At 39.8% G+C, this 20,838-nt stretch overlaps 1 protein-coding gene across 1 annotated transcript in view; it reads left to right on the forward strand.

The window, feature by feature from the left end:
- The window catches only part of LOC110162772 (carboxyl-terminal PDZ ligand of neuronal nitric oxide synthase protein-like), a 193,626-nt gene that overhangs the window by 93,163 nt on the left and 79,625 nt on the right, over positions 1 to 20,838 (forward strand). The window contains exon 5 of the mRNA XM_055164636.1: positions 3,055 to 3,163. Within this exon, the coding sequence (XP_055020611.1) occupies positions 3,055 to 3,163 (109 nt within the window). The remainder of the gene's footprint in view (positions 1 to 3,054; positions 3,164 to 20,838) is intronic.

Genomic DNA, 20,838 nt, shown 5'->3' on the forward strand with positions numbered 1-20,838 from the left:
TAATGCTTATCTGTCATTATGCAGAAATATACCCACATATATACAAAAACATATCCACACATACACACATACATACATATACATGTACACACATGTACACACACACACACATACATACATACATATACATGTACACACATGTACACACACACACACACACACACATACATACATACATACATACAGTCCCTGACAAAAGTCTTGTCGCTTATCCATTTTGTAGAAACAAAAGCTTATAACCTGACTTTAAATTAATCGATTGGTTTTAGAAATGTCTCATATGAAGCTAAAACCCTCCCAAATTATGCTCAATATACTAAAATAAATTTGCTTCACTGAAGAAAGATTGATCATTTAATGAACACAGAAAGGTCAGATTTTGGCAAGACAAGTCTTGTTGCCTTGTCATATGATGCACCCAATCCTAGATTACAGCCTCACCTGTGATCAGTTACTGATCAATCAGTTAGTGTTTGTGTATAAAAAGACCCCCAGCACACCAGACCTTCACATCAACTGCAACTTCACCTCTGACAACATGCCTAAGATCCACCCTGAGACCAAAGCCTTAATTATCAAGAGGCTGAAGACCAGATCCACTGCTGAGGTGGTGACACCTTCAATGTGTCTCAGCGTCAAGTACAAAGAACAAGAAAAAGATCTGAAATGACTGGAGATGTTTTTGACAAGCCCAGGTCTGGCAGACCCCGCAAGACAACTGCTCGGCAGGACCGTTTTTTGATTCGAAAATTCAAGACCAGCCCCTTTTCCACTGCAGCAGACTCCACCAGGCCTGGTCACCTCAAGTCCCTGTGTCAGCCACAACAGTTTGTAGAATTCTGTCTCGAAATGGCCTCCATGGTCGAATCAGTGCACAGAAACCAGCACTAAACAAAAGGCAATTAAAAAAACGTGTGGCATTTGCCAAGGCCCACAGCCTGCTAAAAGGATGGACACTGGAAAAGTGGCAGAAGGTGGATTTCTCAGATGAATCCTCGGTTGAATTACATCACAGCCACCGCAAATATTGCAGGAGACCTACTGGAGCCACATGGATCCAAGATTCACCCAGAAAACAGTTAAGTTTGGTGGTGGAAAAATCCTGGTCTGGGGTTACATCCAGTATGGGGGTGTGCGAGACATTTGCAGGGTGGAAGGCAATATCAATATCCTAAAATATCAAGAAGTATTGGCTTCCTCTTACATTCCCAACCATAAAAGGGGTCAAATTTTGCAGCAGGATGGTGCTCCATCGCATAATTCTATTTCTACATCAAAGTTTCTCAAGGTGAAGAAGATCAAGGTGCTCCAGGACTGGCCAGCCCAGTCACCAGACATGAACATCATTGAGCATGTCTGGGGTAGAATGAAAGAGGAAGCATGGAAGGCAAAACCAAAGAATCTTGATGAACTCTGGGAGGCATGTAAGACGCTTTCTTTGCTATTCCTGATGACTTCATCAACAAATTGTATGAATCATTGTCGAACCGCATGGATGCGTCCTTCAAGCTCATGGAAGTCATACAAGATATTAAATCTGGATCTCACAGCACCACTACTTAATTCACTGACGTTATGCAACATATTTTTGTATTTGAAGTAAATTATTTGTTCAATTTTCTGTAGGCGACAAGACTTTTGTCTTGCCAAAATCTGACCTTTCTGTGTTCATTAAATGATCAATCTTTCTTCAGTGAAGCAAATTTATTTTAGTATATTGAACATGATTTGGGAGGGTTTTAGCTTCATATGAGACATTTCTAAAACCAATCGATTAATTTAAAGTCAGGTTATAAGCTTTTGTTTCTACAAAATGGATAAGCGACAAGACTTTTGTCAGGGACTGTACATATGTACATACATATACATGTACATACATACATACATACATATACATGTACACACATGTACACACATACATACATACGTACATACATACATACATACATACATGTACACACATGTACACACATACATACATACATACATATACATGTACACACATGTACACACATACATACATACGTACATACATACATACATACATACATATACATGTACATACATACATACATATACATGTACATACATACATACATATACATGTACACACATACATACATACGTACATACATACGTACATACATATACATGTACATACATATACATGTACATACATACATACATGTACATACATACATACATACATACATACATACATACATACATACATACATACATATACATGTACACACATGTACATACATACATATTTGCATCATAGATATCCAATACATATACTCAGTATAAATGTTTATACACATTTGCATAACACACATATACATACATGCAGAAACATATTTTTGTTTATGGTTGTACAAACTAATAATAATGTTATCGTAGGCACAAAGTTTATCGTTTATGATCGTACAAAATAAACAATAATTAGAATGAAAAATGCCGGGATTTTGTTTTCTTTAATGATCATGTTTATCAGTTGATAATGTTTGTAAGGTGTTGGTAAGGTTATGGTAATGTTTATCAGAAAAGAACTACTCAGTATTTTGTTTGAGTATAATTTTTGGGACATTTAAGACCAGATTCAGGATTTGGGACAATAGCTTAGATTCAGGACTGTCCTGAAATAAGATCGTAAAATAAACTCACTCCTGACAATCCAACCACAGCCGCTAACAAAATATAGAACTTCTTTTGTCTGAGCTGAATAATAGTTTGGTGCTTTTATTGTTGATTCAAAATCCAACTGTTTGTTTTTGACACAAATGGAGCATTCGTCTTCCTGACTGGTTTATCCACCTGTCAATCACTCCCTCTGAAATCAGGGAGACAGGACACAGCTCCAGATCCACTTGTCTTTGCAAAGTTTTGTTAAAGCGTCTCCTTGTGCTCCTGTGTCAGTCCACACTAAGCTCGGATCTTACAGGGTGGTGTTTTAATGCTCCAAACAGGTCTTGCTGCTGTTGTGCCCTTGAGTCAGACACATCTCTGTCCTCACATATTAAAGCACGTCTCTGTTGTTTCTCTGTGTTGCAGAATCTTCTACGTGTCTCATGACTCTCAGGACCTGAAGATCTTCAGCTACATCGCTCGAGATGGACAGAGCAACGTGTTCCGCTGTAATGTCTTCAAGTCCAAGAAGAAGGTAGACCTGACACATAGGCCTGTGCTCATCACACATCATCAAGTGCCACACACTTACAGTAGTTCTGATGAAAATTAACCAGAATATTAGAATAAATATATATATCACCTGTTGATTCAAGTGCGGCTTATCTTAGCCGTGATGATGCCTGACATGAGCTTCCTTGTTGTGGAGAGACAGCTTATTGGTCAATAGTTGGATGGGACTGCACCCTTTGAGGGATCCTTCAGGATCAGGATTGTACGCCCTTGGGTGAACCATTCAGGGTGAGTCCCATCCTTTAGCAGCTGGTTCATTTGTTCATTTGGGAGTTTCTTCAGCCAGTATGCGTGGATCATGTCAGGGCCTGGTGCAGTCCAGTTTTTCATACCATAGACTCTTTCCTGGATGTCTACCACTGTGATGGTGACTGGATTCTGTTCAGCGAGGCTGCTGTGGAATTCTCTCTGTACATCGGTGTTATGTGATGCCTCCCTCTCCCATATGCTTTTCCAGTACCTTTCAGTCTCCAGCCTTGGCGGGTCTGCTCTGGTGTTGTGCCAACAGGCAGTTTATTAGTCTGGCGTTGTTATCTAGTGTGTACCTCTTTAGGCAGCTGGCCAAGGCTTGGAGCTTTTGTTTTGCTTTTTCGAGTGCTTCAGGTGTGGACATCTGGTTGTACCTCTTGGGTACTTGCTTTTTCATTGCACCTTTATGGGCTTCTGACAGATGATTCACTTTTCTCTGTGCCTCCTTGATTTTTGCCTCTAACCTCTGGGATCACTGCTGCTGAAGTGTAGATCAGCTTATTGTTTTCAGTGATGGTTGTGGTAGGGATCACTCTCAGTGCTGCATTCACATCTTTTAGGAGACTTTCAGATGGTACTTCACTCTGTAACTGGCATCAGGGTTTGTACCCAGTCTCCAGGTGGGGAGCTGGTGTTAACTCCCTTCTGACCTGGCGTCCTGGCTCCCTCTTGCCGTAGCATTTGTGTTGAACCTCGTCAATCTCTAGTGGTGATAGCAGTTTCTGTTTTTGGATGTTGGAACACTGAGCTACTAGTTGTTTGCCCGTTAGCTTTGACTGTGGGTATCATAATAGCCATTTCTCCCACATCCTGTTCATGTAACCCCACTGACTCAGGTTACTGTAGTAGTAGCATTCCAACAGAGCCTTGTTCTCACATCTCACCCTCTGTGTTCCAGTACGCAGTGCTGGAGAACAGAGAACACAGCCGAGCAGACAACAGCACAGGGACAAAGCACATCTCTTTCTGAGCTAGATGACCTTTAAATCTCTGTTATTCTCTTTAATACTGTTTTCTCCATACAGATGTCATGATGTCATATCTTTACCTGGAATATTCCACAGTATGGCATTACACATCTATGTATCGATTTATTTTCACTGAAAGTGTTTTTCTGGTGAAAAAAAAATCAATTGAAAACCATAAATCATGAGCAGGATCACAGCTCCACAGATCTGACCTGATCTGTAACTTAGCCCCGCACTGGAATGATGCCTTATATAGCTCTAAACTCTATAAACACTCTAAACTCTATAAACACTCTAAACTCTATAAACACTCTAAACTCTATAAACACTCTAAACTCTATAAACACTCTAAACTCTATAAACACACTCTAAACTCTATAAACACTCTAAACTCTATAAACACTCTAAACTCTATAAACACAACACTCTATAAACTCTATAAACACTCTAAACTCTCTAAACTCTATAAAACACTCTATAAACTCTATAAAACACTCTAAACTCTATAAACACTCTAAACTCTATAAAACACTCTAAACTCTAAAACTCTATAAACTCTATAAACACTCTAAACTCTATAAACACTCTAAACTCTATAAACACACTCTAAACTCTATAAACACTCTAAACTCTATAAACACTCTAAACTCTATAAACACTCTAAACTCTATAAACACACTCTAAACTCTATAAACACTCTAAACTCTATAAACACACTCTAAACTCTATAAAACACTCTAAACTCTATAAAACTCTAAACTCTAAAACACTATAAACTCTATAACACTCTAAACTCTAAACACTCTCTAAAACACTCTAAACTCTATAAACACTCTAAACTCTATAAACACTCTAAACTCTATAAACACTCTAAACTCTATAAACACACTCTAAACTCTATAAACACTAAACTCTATAAAACTCTATAAACACTCTAAACTCTATAAACTCTAAACTCTATAACACTAAACTCTAAACTCTAACTCTATAAAACACTCTAAACTCTATAAACACACTCTAAACTCTATAAACACACTCTACTCTAAACTCTATAAACACACTCTAAACTCTATAAACACTCTAAACTCTATAAAACTCTAAACTCTATAAACACTCTAAACTCTATAAACACTCTAAACTCTATAAACACACTCTAAACTCTATAAACACTCTAAACTCTATAAACACACTCTAAACTCTATAAACACTCTAAACTCTATAAACACACTCTAAACTCTATAAACACACTCTAAACTCTATAAACACACTCTAACTCTATAAACACTCTAAACTCTATAAACTCTAAAACTCTATAAACACACTCTAAACTCTATAAACTCAAACTCTAAACTCTATAACACTCTAAACTCTATAAACACTCTAAACTCTATAACACACTCTAAACTCTATAAACACACTCTAAACTCTATAAACACTCTAAACTCTATAAACACACTCTATAAACTCTATAAACACTCTAAACTCTATATAAACACTCTAAACTCTATAAACACACTCTAAACTCTATAAACACTCTAAACTCTTATAACACTCTAAACTCTAAACTCTATAAAACACTCTAAACTCTATAAACACTCTAAACTCTATAAACACTCTAAACTCTAAACTCTAAACTCTATAAACACACTCTAAACTCTATAAACACTCTAAACTCTATAACACTCTAAACTCTCTAAACACACTCTAAACTCTATAAACTCTAAACTCTATAAACACTCTAAACTCTATAAAAACTCTAAACTCTATAAACAAAACTCTATAAACTCTATAAACTCTAAACTCATAAACACTCTAAACTCTATAAACACACTCTAAACTCTATAAACACACTCTAAACTCTATAAACACACTCTAAACTCTATAAACACTCTAAACTCTATAAACACTCTAAACTCTATAAACACACTCTAAACTCTATAAACACACTCTAAACTCTATAAACACTCTAAACTCTATAAACACTCTAAACTCTATAAACACACTCTAAACTCTATAAACACACTCTAAACTCTATAAACACACTCTAAACTCTATAAACACTCTAAACTCTATAAACAGTCTAAACTCTATAAACACACTCTAAACTCTATAAACACTCTAAACTCTATAAACACTCTAAACTCTATAAACACTCTAAACTCTATAAACACACTCTAAACTCTATAAACACACTCTAAACTCTATAAACACTCTAAACTCTATAAACACACTCTAAACTCTATAAAACACACTCTAAACTCTATAAACACATCTCTAAACTCTATAAACACACTCTAAACTCTATAAACACTCTAAACTCTATAAACACTCTAAACTCTATAAACACACTCTAAACTCTATAAACACACTCTAAACTCTATAAACACTCTAAACTCTATAAACACACTCTAAACTCTATAAACACACTCTAAACTCTATAAACACTCTAAACTCTATAAACACACTCTAAACTCTATAAACACACTCTAAACTCTATAAACACTCTAAACTCTATAAACACTCTAAACTCTATAAACACTCTAAACTCTATAAACACACTCTAAACTCTAACTCTATAAAACTCTAAACTCTATAAACACTCTAAACTCTATAAACACTCTAAACTCTATAAACACACTCTAAACTCTATAAACACACTCTAAACTCTATAAACACTCTAAACTCTATAAACTCTATAAACACTCTATAAACTCTAAACTCTATAAACACTCTAAACTCTATAAAACACTCTAAACTCTATAAACAAACTCTAAACTCTATAAACACTCTAAACTCTAAACTCTATATAAACACTCTAAACTCTATAAACACTCTAAAACTCTCTAAACACTAAAACTCTATAACACTCTAAACTCTATAAAAACTCTAAACTCTATAAACACTCTAAACTCTATAAACACACTCTAAACTCTATAAACACTCTAAACTCTATAAACAGCTCTAAACTCTATAAACACTCTAAACTCTATAAACTCTAAACTCTATAAAACACTCTAAACTCTATAAACACTCTAAACTCTATAAACACTAAACTAAACTCTATAAACACACTCTAAACTCTATAAAACACTCTAAACTCTATAAACACTCTAAACTCTATAAAACTCTAAATATAAACTCACACTCTAAACTCTATAAACACACTCTAAACTCTATAAACACTCTAAACTCTATAAACACTCTAAACTCTATAAACACTCTAAACTCTATAAACACTCTAAACTCTATAAACACTCTAAACTCTATAAACACTCTAAACTCTATAAACACACTCTAAACTCTATAACACACTCTAAACTCTATAAACACTCTAAACTCTATAAACACACTCTAAACTCTATAAACTCTAAACTCTATAAACACTCTAAACTCTATAAAAAACTCTAAACTCTAAAAACTAAAACTCTAAACTCTATAAACACTCTAAACTCTATAAACACACTCTAAACTCTATAAAACACTCTAAACTCTATAAACACACTCTACTAAACTCTATAAACACTCTAAACTCTATAAACACACTCTAAACTCTATAAAACTCTATAAGCACTCTAAACTCTATAAACTAACACTCTAAACTCTATAAAACACTCTAAACTCTATAAACACACTCTAAACTCTATAAACACACTCTAAACTCTATAAAACACTCTATAAACTCTATAAACACACTCTAAACTCTATAACACACTCTAAACTCTATAAACTCACTCTAAACACTCTAAACTCTAAACTCTATAAACACACTCTAAACTCTATATAAACACACTCTAAACTCTATAAAACACTCTAAACTCTATAAACACACTCTAAAACTCTAAACACTCTAAACTCTATAAACACACTCTAAACTCTATAAACACACTCTAAACTCTATAAACACTCTAAACACCTTCAGTCCTTCTTCCAGATCCAATACAGAACTTCTCAGAAGCAGGTAGTACTAAGTTATATTTACTTAAGTAATTTTTAAAGATTTACTTTTACTCCCACTTCAGTAATATTTGTACTGAAGTAACAGTACTGTTACTCGAGTAAAAGTTGTGTTTCCTCTTTCCACTATGAGTAAATCTAAAGTGACAAAAGCTTTAAGTGACAATCGGAAATCATTTGAACATTTGTGTTTCTTGCAGCTCCTTCTGATATGATTTAGTTTGTCTCATTTTTGTGTCTGTCCTTTGAAAACACCAGATTTTGTGACTTATTTCATGTTATTATTGTTATTATTATCATTATGTTATTATTCACATTGCCTTCACTTTAAATGATACATCAGATGTTATGTCCCCTATTGATCAGCCTTAGAGTGAATGACAAGAAAATTTAACCAATCACAACGAAGATTAAACTTTCAGAAGAAATAGATAGCTGTAGTTACATCTAGAAGGCAACATAAAAACACAGGGAGCATCTTTAAACCAATGCAGCTATCCAGGCCCTCCTAGCAAAGCCTTTAAAGGCGTTTTCAGACCAACAGAGAACCGTGCCGGTGCCAGTTCCTGCACCTAATCTTGAACCAACTCATGTGTTCATGCTGGAAATCAGAGTGTTTGAGAACTGTAAAGTTGGTTCCCAATGGGAACCAAGTAAAACTTGTTTTTTCTAAGCGAACCATGACGACACAGAAGATGTCAGCACGTTCATCAAGGTCACATGCGGGAAAATAAACAAAGAGCAATTGAAACTATCACATATGAAATTAAAAGTTTTAAGTCTACAGAAAATATTATGTACTGTTCTTCTTGCATGTATCCGTGTTCGCCTGATAAAATTATATGTTTGGATTGGGCGTCGCTGCCGTCTTCTCCACAGCAGAGCTTGGCACATAAATAATGACTTGTATAAGTACAAACGCTCGCTGGTGTTGATGATATGATCCATGATTGTTATTTTCCTCCTGTGGCATCTGTTTTCGTATGGCCTTGTTTTTATTTGGTGGTAAATCCACACCCTCTGTCGATGACGCATCGTGGGTTCATGTAAATGGTTTGAACATGGGTCAATCACCGGTGAGCACTTTGGTTCCCAGTGGAACTGGTACAAGAACCAGAACGGACACTATTCTGACCGGCCTGAAAACAGCTTGTGTGCACTCGTCATCTGTAAGCAGGCTAAAGAAACCTTATTTGTACTCTGGTTTATTCTTGTCTCTTTAGAGATTGAAATGAAACAGAAAAATAAGTGTACTTTGTTGACATTCCGCCGTGAAGAGTGAAGAGTGAAGAGTGGAGCATGAATCATTCTAAGAGCAAAATTGTTGGTCATTCTGGGCACATTATTCTTCCCGCTACTTTCGCCCTGGTTAAGACAATACAGCAGGAGCCTCCAACATGAGCGGATTTGTGTTTTCCCAGACTAAATAGAGTCCTGTGGCTGTATCGCCATGGTAACTGCACTGACATAACACGGTGGACATCCCTGTTATGGCAGAACATGTTTCAGTGCGCTGCTTTTGCTCCACTCTCATTATCTGGAGCACACTTCAGACTGCAGCCTCACTCACCTGGGGAGGAGTAAGACTACTATTACTTCCAAATATATTACTCAAGTAACTGTGAGAATAAAGACCTGGACACAACATCTGACTCATACATTGAAGTGAAAGGGCCTGTATTAGATTTTTTGCATGTATTTGTGCAAAGTTTGTCTCATCCCAGTACAGACATTTGATATAAGCAGCTCTTAGCGTCCTGTGTACTGTCCACATCTAATTATTGTTATTAGTGTTTTATTGACTGATAATCTCAGAAGGAATGTCCTGCTTAAATAAAGATCAGAATATTAAACTAATAATAAATACATGGTTAGCATGCTAGTTGTTGTTAGCCTTACAGTGACTGCAAAACTCTGCTCTAGTCTCTTGTGTTTATGAAGTCATCGTGGTGAATAATGAGGCTGCTCAGGCTGCAAGTGGTGTTTTTCATACTTCTAAAACATGAAAAAAAGTGATAAAAGTGAAAATCAGGTTCAGCGTCTTGAGTACACATTTTCTGTCTATTCATTGGTCAAACCGGGACATGTGATCCTACTTGAACCAAAACAACCTGAGCTCAGAGAGTAGCAGATGGTGGACGAGAGTTTTGTTTTCACTTTTTGAAATATAAGTGACAAGCTGTGATTAACTGAGCGAGTGAAGAAGTTGGCCTGTCAGCTGACAATTAAGTTAAGTAATGTCAAGAGAGACAGTTTTTAACAAGAGATCAAGGCAACAGTCACTGGAGAATACCGTAAGGACAGGATGTGCATTTCTGTAGAACAGGAGAGAGCTAACACTGCAGTGAGTCTTTACATGATCTTTATGTCATGGTTTTGCTGCAGCTACATTTCCACTGCACTTTTCAGTGTCCTTTGTCTCTTAGTCAAAAGTCTCAGAGCAGTTTAACAGGAGCAGGTCAGGGAGGGTCAGCAGATCCTGTGGAAGAGCCAAAAGTGTCCCTCCCTCCTCTGTGTCCTGCAGCGTCACAGCAGTGTCCAGGAGGAACCAGGTGAACATGACAGGAAAGAACTCGTTCTTACTCTGCTCTGCTGTTTCGGTTGGTAACGAAATGATTCATTCCCTTAAAGTGTTTTTCTCGAAAGTCTTGGAGGATTTCCTCTGGAAGGTTTTCTGACACATTTGCTGCCACAGAAGGAGTAACAAATGTCAAATGTCCATAGCTAGCTTCTTAGCTAGTTCCTTATGCTGCGTTTGTTTATCCGTCCATCTCCCACTTGGATCTTGGATATGACGTCACGTCCACACTTCAACCGTTTTATTATGTTTCGTGTGTCTGACTCGGAGAAAATCATGGACACCAAACTGGAAAGCTGTTGTTGTAAAGCCTTGGTCCACATGCTCCAGAATAAATCTGTGCTTCAACTACACAACCTCGAGGAAAAAAATCACTCTAAATAATATAATTCAGTATAATTAGTATAATTAGTATGATTCAGTATAAACAGTATAATTCATTATATTAGTGAAGTGAAAGTGTTGGTGTCATGTGATAGTCCAGCATTTTAGCACGTTAGCATGAAAATGGACGACAAACATAGACGACCCCATCAACCAAACCCACAGACAGTAATACAAACGCAGTAAAGTACTGCAGTAATACAGACGCAGTAAAGTACTGCAGTAATACAGACGCAGTAAGGTACTGCAGTAATACGAGTGCCTGAAACTGTGCGTATCGCTGAGCAACATCCTGCCACTGTACCTGCCACTGTACCTGCCACTGTACCTGCCACTGTACCTGCCACTGTACCTGCCATGCTCACTATAAAGTGCTATCTCTAAAACACTGTAAAGACAATGAGATGAATTAGTGAGTGCCTGTGTGATTAAATCACTTAAAAGAATGATAATGACTGACAGCCTCTTCATTTTGAATGACCCCCCACCCCCTGACCTCTCCCTCACATCAAAGTCTAATTCTGTCACTGCTCCCCCTCCATGTTGTTCCCTGTGGAGAGTGCTAATGAGGAGAGTGCACATGGCTGTATACTGTAAGTGACACACTCTTTTATCATAATTGGGTGTTTTGGATTTAAATGACTCTGACTGTTAAACACTCAGAGCAGATAGTCCAGTGGGAGTGGCAGATTCAGGGGACCTCCTTGTTTATGGAAATCCTGTAATCCACGTTCAACCAGCTCACTTTGGCTCTGGAACTACACATTTGTTGCCTGGATCCAGAACACACACTTCTCCAATAGTTTACACGATGTGAGTGTGGTCACTGGTTCAGATGGGTGAGTGTTGGCCAATCAGAGATGCACATGGTCCATCCGTATCAAAACAAATTTAACATCTATAACCATTTATGAGGAAAAAAAGACAAAAAAAAAAACTTTTGCAGAATCAGTGAGTGAAGCACTAACCTCAGACAGATAATCAGTGAGCTCCTGACCAGTCGGCTGGATGGTCCTGTTGGTTGGATATTTCACACTTCCCTGGCTTTGTGTCCACTTGGAATTTGTGCATGTGGATTGTAAAGTTTTATTTATTATTTGTTATTTTTTTATTGACTAGACCAGGCAGAAAAGCGTAATCTTGATTTCACTTTGAGACATTATGTTTTGGGTCAGAAGCTGAAAGTCAATAAACAGAGACTTTTCTAACAGAAAAAAGCAAAGGCCCATAAATGTAAGAACTACCAAATAATCATGATTCGTACTTTAGACAGCAAAACAAGTCATTTTAATTGAATCTAGAGTTGCTCAAATGAAGTGTTATTTTTTGTCTCTCTGCTTAATTTCATATAAACTTTACTGTAAAAACTGTATGTATCCTGTGCTCTTACTGTTTTAACACTATCACGACTGAACCTGTGTCTGCAGAGTCTTAACCTGCAGACAGAGACACATCCAAGATCTTCTCATTTTCAATTTATGGACAGACCAGGCCTCATGTGAAGCTCAGAACCTCCACAATTCCCTCCCTGAGCTGCAGAGGCTGCACTAGCACTGACTCATGACAGGTGCAGGTGCTGGGGTTTAGGGAGTGACCGTTCAGATCAGAGAGTCTGGTGTGGTAAGGGTTGGAGCTGCTCAACGTTTCCATCCATCAGCATTTAGATCCAGGAGACTGTTGGCACATTATTCTCCAGGATCTTCCAGAGCTGTGCCAGGGCCACACTCAGGGCTTTGAACAACACGATGATAATAGGAGCAAATATTTTATGTGTGTGTGTCTTTAAAGATAAAGATCTTTGTTGAATTAGTTCTGGTTAAAATGTCACATCTCCTCCTGGGACTGACTGAAAATGTTAGGAGAGCTTTTGTTAAACAATGAATTAACTGTGATTAGCTTCAGTTCTCGGCAAGCTTTTGACAAATATGACAAAGACGAGTTTAATTACAGGGAATATTTCAATCTGTCAAATGTGACTATGTAATACATTACAAAATTTGTACCAAGTCTTTTGTGTCATGGTGAATCTGGTCTAGTCCTTTAGCCATAAAACCCATGTCTGGTCAAATCATGGATTTACAAACTGCTCAGAAAAGAAGCTTCTGCAGCTCTTTAGTGCACCGCAGCAGCAGAAAAATCAGCTTCCTCAGCCTCTCTATCTCCTCCTCTTCACCAGCTCCAGTGTCTCCTCCCAAACAGACAAGTTCCATAATAAATCTAAACTTCTTGCTCTGCTGCACATCTGGATGTCTCTGCTGCTGAGGTTTGAGCTGCAAAGTTTACAATAATAAACAGGACTCCTGAGTCAGTTAAATACAGGCTCCACTGTGGCCTCTGTGCTTAAGAGGAGACATGTATCCTCTAGGAGGAGACATGTGTCCTCTAGGAGGAGACATGTGTCCTCTAGGAGGAGACATGTGTCCTCTAGGAGGAGGCATGTGTCCTCTAGGAGGAGGCATGTGTCCTCTAGGAGGAGGCATGTGTCCTCTAGGAGGAGGCATGTGTCCACTAGCAGGAGACTGCAGGCTCCAGTCACCGCTGTGTGAATCACCTGTCCCTGGTCTCAATAGCCTCAAACACATGTGTACATAATGTCAACTAAAAAGACTTTGGGCAAAAGATTTGTATTAATACATTTCTGAAGTCAGTCTCTGTCCAATAAGAATAAAGTGATTGTACAAAACTGTGTTGACAACTTTATGATTCTTCACAGTTATTAATTCAATTTGTGAATTCACAAACTCTCGAGAGTCCATCTTGAGACACTCCCATTTTGAGGTTCAAATTCTCCCAGCAGCATGTCGACCAATCACAGAGCAGCACTGGGGTCTGTACAGAAGCCAAAGGCCAAGCGCCCAAATGAACCAAAACAAACATGGCGCCGCACCAGCCTATTTTAGTGAACATACACACTATTGTGTTTGCACAAAGCACTTCTGTCAGCATGGTTTTCATGTTTGTGGACAGGGAAGATGTGTGGGCTTTTCTCTCAACTGAATGTATCCAAAGTTATATTTTTCAGCTTGTTCCACTTGTGGCACTTCAACCAATCAGATTCTAATATTCCTTGTGACCCTCTGCATTTTCCCAATCACTTTCACAAATAGAGATAAATGTAATTGATCATCTGTAGAAGTCAGTCCAGAGGGACACGCTTCAGTCCAGAGTGAGCCAGGTGACCAAACATGACCAAACAATCCTCTGTTGTCTTTCACTTGCATCTAGTGAACAAGTTTGAACCAAGTGGAGCTTTTACTCATAGCAACTGTAACACAGATTTATGCTTTCTTACAAACACATGATTGTGGCCAAGCTGTTTGTTATAATTTGGTGCCCTGGTTCTCAAGACAATTATCCAAGCAGAAAGCAGAATGAGTCTTATTTGGGTTGCCAGTTTCAGTGCTGAAATCCAGTGGGTTTAAACCTAAAAGACGTAACCCTGACCACAGTTCTCCTGGTGTGTGCACCTCAGTGTATTCTGGACACAGCCTTTTTGCTGTGCTCTTCACCTCAGAGGATATGAGCCTCTGTTTTATCTGCCACTGCACTGACACTGACGGATCACACCATATATTGTGTTGTCACAGCTTATTGTTATTGTTGTGCTGGTTGTGAATGGTTGTGTATTTTTACTCCTCTGAGCGACAGTTATGAACTGAAGCGCCCTTTGGGATGAATACAGTTATCTGATTCTAAAGTCTATGGGAGATTTTTGACAGAAATAGCTCCACAAACTTGTCATAATAATCTTATCACTTGAAGTCCTTTCACCTGACGACAATCACGTCTTTGGGTTTGAATAATGGCTCTACTTTCTGAAAGGAGTGTGAAAAAATCATTTCACTTTAATTTATACTGACAGAGAAGACTTTGCATGTGGACAGGCCCAGTAATTACAGAGATATTAAACCAGGTCAACAGCTTTGTACAGTCTGCATCTGCATTATTATTGTCTGTGTCTGTGTGGTTAGCATGCTAGTTGTTGTTAGCTTTACTGTGGCAGCCAAACTCTGCTTTAGTCTATGAAAGTTGTGACAGTGTTTTAAAGTGCCTAGAATACAAACAGAAAAGGAGGAACAACTTTTGACCACTGCAAATTGTTTAAAATGATTTTTTAAGACTTATTCTGTGTCAAAGCTGCTAACTCTGTACTTTAAGTCTCTGCAAACATGTTCAAAAATGCATGGGATTCTTGTATTAGCTTAACAGTGCAGATTTCAGTCTCTCTCAAATATAAATGCTCCTGGACTGGTTTAAAATACACACTGTGAACTGAGTGTTACTAAAACAAATCACAAATCCAATTGCAATGCTTGTCAGAAAATGAAACAAATAAATACTTAAAACTCTTGGTGTAAGCAGCCTCACATCGGCAGCCCTGGCAGCTCCAGCTCAGACTCCACTCTGCTGTAGTGAATGTATCCGACAGCCCGTGAGTCATTTTCGCCTCAGTGATGTACGCCCACATAATCACAGCACAGACTACAAGTGCTCCAAGCGGGGTTAGACAGTGCGCTTCTGTCCATGGCCTGCAGGGGGAGTAGGATGCAGCCAAGTGAGTGTGGGCTGAAAAGTCAAGGAAAACAATAATGAAAAACTAGTAAACAGAAAGGATGTTTTGAAATGTCAGATGAGTTTCATAGTTTGACACTGGGACTATAAAACTCTGAGAGGTTTACTGTTTAGAAGCAAAATTCCAATTTATAATCCACAAAAGTTTAGTCTCATAAATCTTTTTGCTCAAAGTCATTTCAACTGACAGCTGCAGTGGAAAAAACTCATTCAATTGTATCAGGAATTTGATAGAGAAGAGAAGTGATCTTTGTGCCAGTGTTCTGCTTCATTCAGAGTTGATCATGACAAGACTTCACCAGCACCAGTCTGACAGAGAGCTTTGCCTTTGGACTTTAAAGGAGGTGACAGATCATGGAAATGTGTTATTTTTCACTATCACTGAACACATTGCAGCAGCTCCTCTGTATAGTGCAGCAGATTAACTGCATATTTCAAGAGAATCGTTCAAATTGTTATAAAAGCATGAAATTTGGCACAGATATTCTCTAAGGGTTACTTTTTGGGAAAAAGGTGTTGGCCACTCAAACATTCAAAATGGCGCCCATTTTCCCAGATGGACGCTATTTCTGTAAAATTCTCATTACATCGAGTGTTCAAACTGTAATGTAGGCACAACATTTTGTGAAAATACTCTGTTAAGAGTGTTTTTTTTGGTGAATGGTGCTTGTCCCTCAAAAAATCAAGATGACAACCATTTGATGGTTGAGATGCCACCAGCATTTTTCAGCATGACCGCCATTTCTCTCAGTTGATCAAATGGTGATGCTGTCATCAAGATTGGTACAAACATTCTTCAATTCATTCAATTCCCATGGAAAAAGGTGTGTGCTACCCAAAAATTCAAGATGCCACCATTTTCAAGAAGCCACCATTTCTGTCAGAGCTCAGTTGAATGTGCTGAGGAAGGTTTAGTTTAATAGAGTGAACATGATGACATCACCAGGGCACTGGTTATTTCACTGCTGTGGAACTCAGTCTGGGCTTCAGTGTCACTCATCTAGTTTAACTTACAGTGTAGTTCTTGACTCGTAGTAATAGTTTAGGTAAGTATAGTGTCCCAAATGCATCTAACAGCCCCTCATCTATTAGTGAGTAATGTATGTAGTTAGATCAGAGTCCTGCACGGGTCCATTTTTTAAGACCCGCCCCCGCGCAGTACAACACCACCCCCGCCCGTTAACCCGTGATTATATCAAAGTTAAATCCAGACCCACCCGGACATTCCACCCATTACCCACCCACACCCATGATAAATCGGGGTCAGCCCATTAGTCCAACAGCCCAATAGTCCAGGACTAAACCAGGACTGAACCTACGCTGTGTCTTTAGTGGATTATAAATATATACACACAGCAGAGCCGGTCACCAGGACTACATCAGTACTGGACTAGGACTACACCAGGACTGAACCAGGACTACACCAGGACTGAACCAGGACTAAACCAGGACTAAATCAGTGTCATTAGTATAAATATATACACGTCACAACCACTGAGCTGATCGCCAGGACTACAGCAGGACTGGACCAGGTCTAAACCAGGACTGAGCCAGGAGCCCGGCCGCTGAGCCGATCTCTTCCGCTGATGGTTTTATGTAATAAACACACTAAAGTCTCTCTCAGCCTGGTCTAAACCAATCTAAATCTGGTCTAAAGCCATCGTTCTGGGAAATGACGGGAAATTTAACTTGTTTCCAGGGCAATGGACACCCTGGACGTGCGTCAATATTTTTCTCCAGTTCATCATTCATTTGATTCACCTGACCCACTCGTGTGCAACACTAACCGCCCGTAAAATTCCAGAAGGTTCAAACCTGCCGTTTCAGCAACTGTCTGTGGGCACCTGTTGGGTACCCGGTGCAGGACTCTGAGTTAGATAGCCACACCTGAATTGAAAGGTTGTACCAGAGCAGGAGAGCCTAGCCAAGGGTAAGAGGAGCAATACATGACTTGTTCATGTATGCTTCCCAGGAAGGACGTCTAATGATGTAGTGCACTCAGAGACTGTATAAAGAAATGACCTAAGGGAGTGGGACATCACCCCCAGCGTTCAGCTCCAGTCAAATGAAGCTCATTGAGGTTAGAGTTATAGAAGTGAATTTGGAGCCGAGGTCCATTTTAGGAATTGAAATGTATTTACGGACAAAATAGCAAAATAATTTGAACTGGTGTGAACAGGTGTGAGCAGGTGTGAACAGGTGTGAGCAGGTGTGAGCAGGTGTGAGCAGGTGTGAACAGGTGTGAGCAGGTGTGAACAGGTGTGAGCAGGTGTGAGCAGGTGTGAACAGGTGTGAACAGGTGTGAACAAGCAGGTGTGAGCAGGTGTGAGCAGGTGTGAGCAGGTGTGAACAGCAGGTGTGAGCAGGTGTGAGCAGGTGTGAACAGGTGTGAGCAGGTGTGAACAGGTGTGAGCAGGTGTGAGCAGGTGTGAACAGGTGTGAACAGGTGTGAACAGGTGTGAATGGGGGCTATGTGGCGTCTTTTAACATCAGCACTAAAACTTTGCAGCTGGAGTTGTTAATAGTGTGTTGTTGGGATGTGGATCATAGTTTGTGTGTTTTAGGGCTCTTTTCTTCTGGGTATATTTACTGTTTATTAAGTGTTTGCTAAATGCAGTGGGCACAACAAAGCTAACGCTGTTGAGATTAGCATATACGGACGGAATAATTGACAAAATGACCAAAGGCCTTCAGCACTATCAGGATCAGTTTAAAGTGGACTAGGCCAATTATCCTGAGTGTGGATATAAACGTAGTGAGAGAGAACACATCAGACAGAAGCCTGTATAAGAGAGCTGATAGTTGTGTGTACTTTGTAGAGTGTGGTTTGTAAAAGCCCTCAGGCCTGCTCTTGTGCGTAGTAGCTCTGCTCTGTCTGTTCCATCTCATTTAGCTTCACTTTGAAAAACTGCTCCATAAACTTGTACAGAGCTGAGTGTCTGCGCAGGTCCATCAGGAGCAGTACAATATAGAGCAGGATTAGTGCTTTGGAAAAATGCTTGTGTCTGTAGCACTAGTACTTTGCAGTGGCATGACGCTGGGAGGTAATACATATATGTCTATGATGGAATGTTTAGCAGTGACCAGTGGCTTGAAACGTTTTTAAATTGTTTGAAAAATGCAAAATGGATTTAATCAGCACATCATCAGGAGCCTGTGATCAGTGTGAGCGTTCATGATCCAGTTTAAGAGTTTGATTTTCAACAAAAGGGTCAGAGTGACTAACTGGGAAAGTGTTGGCTAATGTTAGCTCGCTTGTAACTGTTATTTGAGAGAGACTTATTTAACAGCACAAATCAGCTCACCTGTTGTAGTTCCAGCTATGTCAGTTCTTTCAGGTCTGTTTGTGTTAAAACAAATCTCACTCATCGTATTGAATCATTTGGATGCTCAAAATGCATAAGTTAGGTGAGGAAAAACTTTGGACCATTGCAAACAGTTTTAAATGAACTGCTTCTGTTTTTCACTTTTTTAAGACAGTCAAACCATGGACAGTGCTCTTAACACCATTTTAGTTGCATTTCATTGTCCTCTTCATCTTAAACATGTCAGCCGCATACACTTGGATTTGGTATTTTGTTATCATCTAGTACATTAGTATTCTACATTTAGTTCATTGTAAACTGTGATATTGAGCTAAAATGACTTGAGAATTGAAATGGCTACAGTTGAATCTTGTCTTAAATGTTTTTAAAGTAGAAAACTGACTATGCCCCATATACCTGTTTTTTGGAATTTGGAAGAACTGGTTGGAGATAGGTGGTAGGTGACAAGGCATTTTCAGATGACTCAAAATACAGCTCTGAGTGAGTTTATTATGAAAACACTATTATAATGTGGATACATGACTGTTTTGCAAAATATATCAAAATTTAATCTCTTGCATCTCACCACTGGATGTGTGGAGGTGCTGGTGCAGGCGCTGGTCCTGGTGCAGGCGCAGGCGCTGGTGCAGGCACTGGTGCAGGCGCTGGTGCTGGTGCTGGTGCTGGTGCTGGTGCAGGCGCTGGTGCTGGTGCTGGTGCAGGCGCTGGTGCTGGTACAGGTGCTGGTGCAGGCGCTGGTGCTGGTACAGGTGCTGGTGCTGGTACAGGTGCTGGTGCTGGTACAGGTGCTGGTGTGTTCGGTGGTGCAGGCACTGGTGCAGGCACTGGTACAGGCGCTGGTGCTGGTGCAGGCACTGGTGCTGGTGTGTTCGGTGGTGCTGGTGCTGGTGCAGGTGCTGGTGCAGGTGCTGGTGCAGGTGCTGGTGCAGGTGCTGGTGTGTTCGGGTGCTGGTGCTGGTGCTGGTGCAGGTGCTGGTGTGTTCGGTGGTGCTGGTGCAGGTGCTGGTGCAGGTGCTGGTGCTGGTGTGTTCGGTGGTGCTGGTGTGTGGTGCTGGTGCAGGTGCTGGTGCTGGTGCTGGTGTGTTCGGTGGTGCTGGTGTGTTCGGTGGTGCTGGTGCAGGTGCTGGTGCTGGTGCTGGTGTGTTCGGTGGTGCTGGTGCAGGTGCTGGTGCAGGTGCTGGTGCTGGTGTGTTCGGTGGTGCAGGTGCTGGTGCTGGTGCAGGTGCTGGTGTGTTCGGTGGTGCTGGTGCTGGTGCAGGTGCTGGTGTGTTCGGTGGTGCTGGTGCTGGTGCTGGTGCAGGTGCTGGTGTGTTCGCTGGTGCAGGCTCGTACTCCATCATTCTTAGTAGCCATCATTAGACATGTGGAAGTACTTTAAGCTGCAGAGTACATGATAAAGCTAATGTGCTGCTTGTAAAACCATCCAGTGCCCAGAGCCAGAGCATTAGCTGATCACATCTCCCCAGCCCCGAGCCAAGACCACGCACTAATGATCACACACTCATGTCCACACTGCACACACACGTCCACACATCACCCACACACGTTCACATATCACACATATGTCCACACACACATGTCCACACACACTTGTCCACACACATGT

This window comes from Boleophthalmus pectinirostris, unplaced genomic scaffold, assembly GCF_026225935.1.
Source record: "Boleophthalmus pectinirostris isolate CB_2022bp ecotype Guang Dong unplaced genomic scaffold, ASM2622593v1 HiC_scaffold_7, whole genome shotgun sequence".
NCBI lineage: Eukaryota > Metazoa > Chordata > Actinopteri > Gobiiformes > Gobiidae > Boleophthalmus > Boleophthalmus pectinirostris.